The 11,163-nt window shown below is 38.6% G+C and overlaps 2 protein-coding genes and 1 non-coding gene across 3 annotated transcripts in view; all 3 read left to right on the top strand.

The window, feature by feature from the left end:
* LOC103475409 (trichohyalin-like) overlaps positions 1–1,309 on the top strand; it is a 24,675-nt gene extending 23,366 nt beyond the window's left edge. Inside the window, exons 15-16 of the mRNA XM_017308491.1 lie at positions 256–405; positions 742–1,309. Coding sequence (XP_017163980.1) covers positions 256–405; positions 742–829 — 238 coding nt within the window. The 3' untranslated portion in view covers positions 830–1,309. The remainder of the gene's footprint in view (positions 1–255; positions 406–741) is intronic.
* A 1,903-nt stretch (positions 1,310–3,212) lies between these two features.
* Positions 3,213–3,284, top strand: trnae-cuc (transfer RNA glutamic acid (anticodon CUC)). Its single transcript has one exon. It is a non-coding gene; the product is annotated as a tRNA-Glu (tRNA).
* Positions 3,285–4,612: 1,328 nt separating this feature from the next.
* Positions 4,613–6,632, top strand: LOC103475394 (CAAX prenyl protease 2-like). Its single transcript, XM_008426984.1, has 3 exons — positions 4,613–4,918; positions 5,057–5,128; positions 6,339–6,632. Exons 1-3 carry the CDS (start codon positions 4,846–4,848, stop codon positions 6,599–6,601), a joined length of 408 nt encoding a protein of 135 aa, XP_008425206.1. The 5' UTR covers positions 4,613–4,845; the 3' UTR covers positions 6,602–6,632.
* The last annotated feature ends 4,531 nt before the right edge of the window (positions 6,633–11,163 follow it).

The raw sequence follows: 11,163 nt of genomic DNA, 5'->3' as shown, positions 1-11,163 counted from the left end.
TTACTAAAGTTTGTGTGACTTTCTACCTACTAAACTATTATCTGCAGGGCAGCTGTATAAATGTTTTAAATGAAAAATGTAACAAAGTATTTTTTTAAGTCATGTTTGTCAGAAATGCTGTGGGAGATGGTTCATATTTTAGTTTTTAACTTGCAGAAAGAGAAACTTCTTTGGCATATTAAATCAAAGAGCGAAGTATGTAAAAGTAATCGTCAGACATAAACTTGTTTTCAGATATCTGAAGCATTAMTAAAGAAGTACCATCTGGCATTTTGCCGTATGTTTCACAGAMTGGCAGAAGACATCGACTCAGCAGCAGAGGGAGCAGCTGCTCCTCCAGGAGTTGGTGTCCCTGGTTAACCAGCGGGATGAGATCATCAGAGACATCGACGACAAAGAGAAACGGTGAGTGGATGCTTTCAGTACGACCAGAAAAAGTCAAACAAACATGCAGCGTTCTGCACAGTTTTTGACCGCAGTTTAGGTAAATAGATTTACAAAAGGAATTGGCTTGTTTCGAGAATGATCCTAAGATTGTTCTGCTTTCTGAAGTTCTCTAAAAATGAACTTTGAAAAGTTTTTTTCTTGAAAATATTTATTAAATAATCAATTTACTTTGAGGCCTTTTACACATTTTTTACCCAGAGAGCCATTCCTTTTGTGTAGCTCAGTCATCTATGTGATTTTAKCCCTGATTAATGAGAAATTGTTTGTCCTGAGCTAATGTTTTTGTGTTTGCAGTGCTCGGGAGGAGGACGAGCGGCTGGAGCGAGGTTTGGAGATGAGGAGGAGGAAATACAGCAATAAGGACAAATGTGTGTTACAGTGAAAAGGACGAGCACCAACTGCAGTTGTCATTGAATCCCAAAGTCCCCAAAAGTATTTTCCTTGAATGTTAAGAAAAAAATGAAACTACAAAGATATCTGTAGGATTTCAAGTGCCTTTTCCCTCCTAGAAATGTTCTCTAAGTCTGAAGCTGGAAATTGTTGCCTGAATGTAAYGTGTGTGTTTTAGTGGTGTTATGTTGGTTTCTTTAATCTGTTTTTTATTTATTGAAGACGTGTGTCATTTTGCACTTCTGGTGTTTTTCATGTGTTGTGTAAATKTTTTTGGACATTATTCAGTATTCACACACCAGCTGGTCCTCTGCTTATTTTTTATGTTATGTGTCTCCTGTGCCTTAATAGGAAGTTTTCGATTTGTAGGCCAAAATGCACCAGAGAATCTATCTGCTCAGGATTCAAGTATGCAAAGAGATATGTTCTGTTGCATGTGTCGCTTTTATCTTTTCTGATAGTTTAAAAAAAAAAAAAATTGTATGTCATAGCATTTCAGAAATTAGTATATTTTGTGATTATTCGAGCTGGACTCAATTCCATAAGGTTTTCAGTGCAGAATGGTTATTGACGCTCAAAGTGGTAACACATCTTAAAATGTATCTTTTAATGTCNGTGTGTGTTTTAGTGGTGTTATGTTGGTTTCTTTAATCTGTTTTTTATTTATTGAAGACGTGTGTCATTTTGCACTTCTGGTGTTTTTCATGTGTTGTGTAAATKTTTTTGGACATTATTCAGTATTCACACACCAGCTGGTCCTCTGCTTATTTTTTATGTTATGTGTCTCCTGTGCCTTAATAGGAAGTTTTCGATTTGTAGGCCAAAATGCACCAGAGAATCTATCTGCTCAGGATTCAAGTATGCAAAGAGATATGTTCTGTTGCATGTGTCGCTTTTATCTTTTCTGATAGTTTAAAAAAAATAAAAAATTGTATGTCATAGCATTTCAGAAATTAGTATATTTTGTGATTATTCGAGCTGGACTCAATTCCATAAGGTTTTCAGTGCAGAATGGTTATTGACGCTCAAAGTGGTAACACATCTTAAAATGTATCTTTTAATGTCRGACCCTGGTGATTTAAGTCATCTGCAGCTTCYTTGGATGTTCTCATCTTCTTGACTGGCGTAAGTTAAAAGGTTTTGGTATTTCTGCATAGTTTGGTGAATGCGCGTGCATGGGTTTTGATGTGTGCAGTTAAAACGGTACCTATCATTCAGTATGTAGATTCCAAATGTTGATTTCCATATTTATAACTGTTTTATTCATGATTGACAAATAAAATAAATAAAATAACGTTTAAGAAAAATAGCTAGAGATGTTTGAAGTTTTTTTTTGTGAGGTACACCACAATGCTCCGGACATAAATGTATTAAACTAAATCAATGTAAACAAAGCACAGATTGTAGAAATGGAGAATATTAATAAAATCGGCCTACAGGAAGTTCACATAATATGTTCAATTTTGTGCAAACCATCTCATTTAGGGAAATAGGAAAACTGTGACCTMAAAACCAGCCAGTCACCATACATACATTGGGTGAGAATAATTACTGGTGCCTGCAGAGATCCACAGCTCAGGAAGGGCAATCCATTTAAATGACTTTTGATTAGCTCAAACATCTCGCCTTTATGGAATTATTAGTATTGATTCAGGAATTAATCTACTTTCAAATCTGTCAGAATTTGAAAATTGCTCCTTCTATAAGACTTGGGCTTTAACGTTGATTTTTCCGCATTGAGTTCCGCTACCTCAGCCATTATAACACTGTTTGTTGGAGTTTCGATCTACTTCCTSATGGGAGCTGGCGTCACGTCAATCATGCTTTGCTTAGCTTTACTACAGAAAATACAAAAGTAATACCTGTCAAGTCAACCATTTTCTACCTCCCTTTCTTTCCGGCTGTAGTCTTGTTTCATAAATATCTCGTACCACCACCACCATATCTTACGTTAATCCCCCCCACCAACCCAATGGCGCTCTGGCAGAACACCAGATGGCGACATTTCCCTTAACTGGTATGGTCATTGAAGGTCTTTGTAAATATTTAGTAAAGCATTGTGTATATTTAGGAGAGTCTGCCTATAGTGCCCGTAGAGTTTGATAAGCTTAGTGACACTTAACTTATTGAAGCAACATTACACTTTCCTTCTGAAGAACAGGCTACCGTTACCTTTAGCTACCATTCAGTCCTTGGCGGGTTGTTGAGATACTTATGAGAGCTTGACTGGTTATTTCGTTTTTGTAGCTTTTTACATTTAATGTCCGACTAGGTATCACCAGAGGAGCAGGTTTACTATGAAGTAAACTRACTTTRAAGTGAGACACACGGAAGTGTTTTGGATTTGTACGATAGCGTTTTCACTCTCWGCAACTTCCCTGGTGGTCTAGTGGTTAGGATTCGGCGCTCTCACCGCCGCGGCCCGGGTTCGATTCCCGGTCAGGGAACAGTTTCTTTTTCGTTTTAGGAACTTCTTTATGAAAGATTACATGATACGGTGCGATTATTATTATTTTTTTTAAATCTGTCTTTCTGCTGCGCTTTAGTTAATCAGCTTCTCTGCACGAGAATCTTCTAATCTAATCTGACATAAAGGATCAAGCTTATCCATTCGAGCATGTTGACCCTGTGCTACTTCATTCATCCCTCACCTGTGGAGCCGCTTGAAGCTCTGCAGTTTGCAGATCTCCTGTTCTGTCATGCAAGAGCCAGGACATAGTTGTATTAGGCAGGACCAGTACACAATCTGTTGGGTGAGTGTAATGAGTTGCCTTCATGATATGTGAGTAGCTTATACGTCTGCTGGAGCACCTTACCAAGCTATGCAACTCATCATCAGCCATGCAGTCAGTGTTGTTCAAGTAGCCCATCAATGAAAGTGTGTGTCTTTGAAGGGACCATCCAAGAGTGATAAAAGTGTCGCTCTGTCATTGTAGCTCTGGTGTCTGCAGTGTCTCCTGCGTTTGTGAAGATGTGGATCCACTGGGCTGATGTCACAGTGAGTAGACTTTCCTCTACCTTTGGATATTTTGGGGTTTGAAAGTTCTACAGGCAACTGATTTTCATTGTGATTCCTACATGCTTTTCTTTCCAGCTTATAATCATCACTACCCACAATACTCAGGTGATGAGATCCTCTGTTGAAATAACTTTGTATAATAAAGTGTATCCTGCGTCTCCAGGTTTAAGAGTCCTTGTGAGAGCTGATGGGAGTTAATTTGAAAGGTTTCATTTCTGCAACTGTACTGCCTTTGTTATTGACTACAGTAAGCCAATAAGTTACAACATGAACACTGTAAAGGAAAAAGTTTTGTAACAAATGTTTTTGTAATTATTTTATTCTTTCTGACTTAAGTTCTAAAACTGAAACAACATGAAATTACTTCTTAAAYTGAAACTGAACTGAACTCTTTACCATACAGAAGAGAGGAATTGATTTTTTTATTTATTTGTTGTGTTCAAGTTGTCAAAAGTGTTTAAAAAGTCATTTTGAAAGTTTTCCAGCATCCGGTCACACAGATTTTGAAGGGTTTGTTTTTAGATTTAATTTCTGCTTTATTGAGGCAAATTAGACATTTTAGATGTTTTATTTAATATAACTCTTTAGCAGTATACTGTAACTTTATTTTTTATTTGAGCTCCCTCCAGTGTTTAAACTACATACTAAAATGTGTGCCAATTTTTTTCCCTCATAATTTTGATCTTGTTGTTATTTATTGCCTGTGCATGTTATAAACATCTATATTCATTCTGCCTCATAGTTTTTTTATCTGGTTTGGACAACCCTGACAGGTTCTCAGGGGAACTTCACTCTGCTCCGGGTATTTATAAGGTTCTGTTAGAGAAATCTGACGCAAAAAGTTTGACATATGTGCCRGCTTTGCATTAAAGGTGATCACGATCTCCTGACTAATGTATTTTTCCAGATGTGCGGAGTTGGAGGAAGTGTGTTAAAGACGCAGCGTGGCTCAGGAACCAGGTGGTGGCGCCAGTGACGGAGGACGGAACATGCTGCYGATGTTGATGCCTTGCACTGGAGCCACAGCTGTTATCTTCATTGCTCCTCTGTTCTTTGGTGTTGGTATGACAGGAAACTTTGGGGCCATAATGACATCATRCTCTACTAAAGCACGGCAAAATGCACCAGTTGACCYGCAGGAGTTTTGCTGTTCCTGTTATAATGTTTGCAAACTTTATCTTAATTTTACTCTCGTTCTAGCTCTTCTTCACCACATCATAGAGCAGCTTCACCTGGGAAAGGACAATGTGAGTGCCWTCTTCCTGGGGGCAGGTGAGCTTATTTTCAAATAAACTACATGTGGGAGGCGATGATGTATGTTTGTTCATACATATAACAATAAATCAAATCCCAGTGAATATCAATCTAACATTATGAAGACACTAAATGCTGTCTATGCACCGTATATGAAAAATACAGTAGTATTACACCTAAGAAAACRCTTATAAATTATAGTATAGTAAACTATGTTATTGCATAATACCAAGAGTTGCATAAATGAGAGGTAACAGAGACAGTGAAACAAACGTTGATGCATTTTGGTGGAATTTTGTGTCACATTTGCACAAAGCAACTCAGCTGTTTTTTTTAAAGAGGAAAGGAAAATGATTTATAGTATTGATTTATTTTTCTTCTACACATGAAAATCTCAACAGTGTGGTGTGTTCATATCTTTTGCATTACATATTCTATATACTTTCCAACTCTACGGAGGTACCGCTCACATCTAGACTACTTTGCTTTTCTTTTGTTTCAGTAAAACAACTCAAGCTTTTTTAAAACTGGTTGAATACCATCTGCAAACATACATTTTTAAATTCTACCTAGAATTCCTGATTGGATTTAGTTGTAGACTTTAACTGAGCTAATCTAACACATGAAAATGATTTAATTTTAACCACACCACTGTTACCCTGGCTTTATGTTTGGGATTTTTGTGATTGTTTGGATAATTCAACTTCAAATCCGCTTATGCACCAGTTGACAGTTTTCCTGACTCTGCTGAAGAAAACTTCCCCACAGCATCATACTGCCACCACTATGTTCAGTGTAGGTGATGCAATGTTAGTTTTCCACCAAAAATAGCTTTTTTGTAACAAGGCTAAATATATTGCAGTAAGGCCATYRGAGAGAGGGGGTTGAAATTGAATGCAAACACTACCTTACAGTWTTTTACTAAAAGAAAAAGCWGAATTTTACTTTCACTTTGCAATAAGCATGACTGTGTCTTGGTCTGAAATGACATTTTAAACAACGTTTTTGTGACAACAATCAAAGAGTATGAATACGTTTACAGTTTGTTGATTATTCATTGTAGTTKTCCTTTGCAGGGATTCAGTTTTTGTACACAACTGTGTTTGGTGTCTTTGCTGCTTTTATTTTCCTGAGAACTGACGAGAGGCAAAAATACACATTCATCCTCCAATAGCGCCATCTCGTGTTCATATGGTAGTTTCACATGTTGTGGTCTGTTCTTCCGAAGGTCACATTGTGGGTCCAGTTTTGTGCCATTCATTCTGCAACAGCCAGGGTGTCCCTGACATTGGTTCCAGCTCTGAGCCGCCCTCAGCGTTCAGCAGTGCTGATCTGCTATCTGACTGGAGTCCTGCTGTTTCTGGTGGTGCTCTTCCCCTTCACAGACCCCTTCCTCTGTGGAGCCAGACCTGTCTGCAGCCTCRCCGCCTCTCAAGCATTGGAATGTTGATTGAGAAAATGTCAAATACTCAAGAAAGTCGTGAAAAATAAAGTTTTGAGACAGATTTTAACTTTAATATAATTTTTTTTCGGTCATGATTGGGACTTTTTTGAAGTGCGTGCATGATTTTTGCGGGTGGCAGGAGAAAAATCCCWGTGCTTCAGACATTTCCTGCATGGTTCAAAAATATTTCCTACTGTATGAAACTTAACACCAGCACAAAACTCCCTGGCTACAACAAAGTAGCAGAAGTGTGCATGAGTGCAAGCATAGAAAACCAGATGGAATATGTTGGTGAAGAAGRAAAAAAAARCAGGCAATAGAGGACACGATCACAAAGAAAGACGCGGAGGCAGGCAAAAYATGCAGACATCGTTGCCAATAAATACACCAACAGAACCAAATTGGAGAGAGACAGCTATTKAAAATCATGTTTTTAAATCAGACAAGGCAATGAAAGCCAGAGGAAGACTTAAACAGAGAGGAGTGGAAAACAAGTGGCTCCAGCCAGAAGCAATAAGAGCAACGCCAACAGATGAGGAGACACAAAAAGAAAAGGTGGAGTGGGGGAGCACAGGGATAAAGATTGTTCTTCCCCGGGGAAATTGAAAATGTGGAGTAGCAGAGCAGAGGAAAAGGGAAAGGTCATGCAGGGTGTGTTGAAATGTCTGGGAGGTGAAAGGTTGTGTTGAAGTTCCAGATTTATGTGGTAGGTTTATAAGTAATAAAACCTTTGCGACGTAAAATTGGGCAAACATCATAAATTCACATGTACRTGTCTTTTCTTTTTCTCCACACTGATTCCAGATGCGTTTTATTTCTTGTCTTTTTTTTTTACAGTTTGTAGCTGTAAACTCTGGTGCTCATTTTACAATATTCAATTTCACTTGACCTACTTTTTAAAGTCTGAATGACAAATGAAAGAGGAATACACCARCGAAGTCAGAAATGTGAATATACTCATTATCAACACAAATATCATACTAATAATATTTAATAGTTTGCTCACTAGTTTGCTTCATGGTACAGTTCAGTTGCTAGAAACAAGTTTGGATTGTTTATTTTCTCCAATTCATTCTGTTAACATTGGTTCTGTATCTTTTTCTTGACACACAGCTGTTACTAAAACGTAAAGCTGCATGAAGGATGCATTCCCATTCACATGGTTCATTTACTGCTTGGAGCCAGATGTTCATGAAAGAAGTAAAAACAAAAATCTAGTTTATGGTTACAGAGAATGCAGTGTTAGAAGCTCAGGGTTAGCCGATGAGATCATTCTYGGTATCATCAGAAAATGTTAATCAAATTCACAGATTCTTGACAGAATGGTGTCAAAAAAAAGCTGAAAATTGACCAATTCATCTCCAACTGTGGTCAAAAWTGCAAAGTCACAGCAAGAAGATCAGACTAATGACTTGTTTTTTTAAAAGCATGTGTCCTGTCTCCAAATTTAAAAGCAGTGTTGTTTCACCCCATTATAAAGCTGTTAAAAAGTTTTAACTTTAACTCACCTAATCCCAACTTTTGCAGCKGACTGTTGTATGACCTGATGCATCAGGATAGGAGTTAGACAAGATCAGAAAATATGTTTTGTTTTTTGGGGGKTTTTTTACGACTGAAGACATACTGAGAACAAACTAATCTCAAAACGGTGCGCTGTGTTCTCAGTCTTCAATTTGAGCTTGGTTTCAGGCCCACAGCAGGCACGTAGGCTAAGAATGAACAAAGGCTAAACAGCTCGGTAATTATTTATTTATGTGTGTCTCATTTGAGGTCAGATGTACTTGAATGTGTCTGGGATGTGTGGGTTCRTGTTTACAGAATGAACAGTGCATCGGAGGTTCAACAGCTTCTAAAGAATGCCTTAATCTGACGTCTGCAAGGCTGCAAGCAAAACAAGGTGGGTAAAAATATCCATGAACTCAGATCATGACCAAAAAAAACAAACAGCAACAACAACAAGAGTTTACCTGGCTAACAAATGTTAGTTGTGGTATTTTCACCCCCTGAACTTTTCCAAATCACAATCAAAAAGCTTTGATGCTTCAAATTGAGACTTTGAGCTTGAGTGAAATGTTTATTTTTTGTTTTTTTCTTCAAAATGTCCTCAGTTTTCAAGACCTATCATATATTTTCAATTTGATGTAGGTCTGATTACACACTGATTGTTGTTTAGCTGCAGCTTAAGCCTCCAACCCTCAGATYTCACATTATATGTTTAATGCTTTATCCAGTATTATCTTGATAGTATATTTTCAGAGTGGTGTGTTTATATGTTGTTCATAATGTAAGGTGTAAGTGTATTACTGTTTACTGATTTCACATAGCAAACCTCAGAGGCCCTCAGAGCAGCTGGATTTATTTCGAGGTCAATTACACATTACCTCAACTGTGTGTAAAATYTGCTGGATTTATTGAGCAATAAAGATACAAGATAAAGAAAACCCAATTACAAAAGCATGCCACATTCTTTCACAATTCTAACTGAACATGTTTAAAAGCCTTATGTCCTTTTTTCCTTTCCCTCACAAATATGCAATAATATCTTTTCTAGTAACATAAAATCCAAATAAAATAAACTGAAATGTGATACTTAATGAGTTTCAATGCTTTTGTACAACACTGTGACTCTGCATACTCCAGGTTTAACGTTTCAGTTTTTCATTTTAAATGTGAGGACTAAAAGTCAAGCAACTTATCCACAAGGCTGGAGAGTTCTTATTTCTGAGCTGATGTGAATAGCAAGAGCAGCTCTGGTCACAAAATCACTTCTTTCCCCTCTGCTCTGTGAAACGCTAGAAAGGGTTTGGTCCAGTGGGGATTAAGGCGGCTGTTCTCTTTATTTATTCAAAGTCAAGCTGCTGATCTCTCATTTTGCTCCCTCTCTCCCTCCTGTTTAATACATTTCAGCTCAGTCACACTTKAAGTCTTTCCATTGCAAGAAAGTATTCAGCTGCTGGCTGCTTGAATCTTTCGAGGGGGACAACACTGCTGCAYTGGATCAAGCTTGTCAGCACTTTTCCAAGATGCAACAGCCTTACCTGTTTGCTCCCTCTGTGATTTTCCCAGATAATTATACAGAGATAAAGCCCAGCAGCCTCAGTGGCCACCCTCTGAGCTGGTGTGGTGGCCTCTGCCTCCCAGTTGGACGGGTGAAGGAACTAATGGGGGAGGAAAAGAAGACCCTGTTATTAGACGTCCCTGCACATAACAAGTCTGCAGAAGATTTTAGCATTGCGTTTAGGGAGTAATTTACATTCTTTTGCCGATGCAAAGTCAGGCAGTTTATGGTTTCTTCCCCCCCCCCCCCCGTGTTTTTTTTCCCCCCAAAATGCTTCATTAAAAAAAAAAGAGGCACACAGTGGAAAATGAGGCCTAKTCATACAGGGGATGTGGAGATGTGGTGCAAAACTTAAAGTTCAAGTGAAACGTTGGAGAAAGAATGGCAGGAAACGGTTCAGAAATAAGCCAGACAGAAACACGTCGGATGCTTTTCTGTCTCTGCTTCTCTGTGAACCTTTTGTGTCCTGATCCTTTCTTGTGGAGCTGACATCCTTTTATTCTCACTGTTAATGCATTTACCATCGCAGACACACACACACACACACACACGTAAAATAGTCTGAAATGCTGTATGATGACAGAAGTGTCATGTGTCTGTGCAGATCTACAGTATGTGCGCACGGCTGAGTCTATGGAAAAGTTGAGCCGATCATCTGGTAAAGGAATAATCTGTCAGGAGTCAGCCTGTCCGTGCGCTCTGTCCTTCATCCTTCGGTCTGTTTGTTTGTGGTTCGTCCATGCATGTGGAGGACAGCTGAGAGCACTTTAAATAGAGCAGCTATACTATGTTTTCTGTTTGTTTCTTTCAGTTTTAGATGACTTTATGTTACGGTTGAGTAAAAAAATGAAAGCCGATAATAGATTTTCCAAACTATCTGTCAATTTAAAAACCTCAAGTTTTTCCATGGGAGCTGTGCTTGCACTGGGCATCTCCCAGTGCTAACATGAGTCAGACGAAGTACGCAGAGAGAGAGAGACGTGCTCATTTTCTCTTAAAATCCTTCCTTTAATATGGATTTACTTCTGCGTGATGACATACAGAACTGTCCTGACAGTTTCAACTGACTGATTCAGTATTTTTGAATTAATCACTGTACACTCAGAGGGTYGCTGCAGTCATTCCAGATGTTCGTGTCAAAGATTTGTTGATAGTCTGGGTGTGGATTGAGGGCATTCGTGTCTGCAGCAAGAGATGAAGCATATGGACTTTGTAGAATAAAAGTTTGATCTCGTTCCCCTCAACGAAATCACCCAGTAAGCAGCGGCTCATATTTAACCATAATGGAGGCTGCTAATTGCTTCAGCGTGTCCCTGTRTGTTTGTCTGTGTGAGAGTAGGCARATACTGATGGGTTYTGCTGAATTTAATATGGCACAGACACTTCCATATGCGCAAACAGTGTGAGTCTGTGATCAGCTAACCCAAGACTGCAATGTAATAACAGACMTTGACATTAGTGGGAAGTTAAGAGGCATCAGGGACACAGTTCTCCTTTTTATTACCATAGCAAAGACACTTTGTGAAGGTCAGTCCCTGCAAACAGTGCCGG

The sequence above is a fragment of the Poecilia reticulata genome, linkage group LG14 (assembly GCF_000633615.1).
Source record: "Poecilia reticulata strain Guanapo linkage group LG14, Guppy_female_1.0+MT, whole genome shotgun sequence".
In the NCBI taxonomy this organism is placed as follows: Eukaryota; Metazoa; Chordata; class Actinopteri; order Cyprinodontiformes; family Poeciliidae; genus Poecilia; species Poecilia reticulata.
Note: the sequence above shows the minus strand (reverse complement) of the source record. Positions and strands in the feature narration are given on the sequence as shown.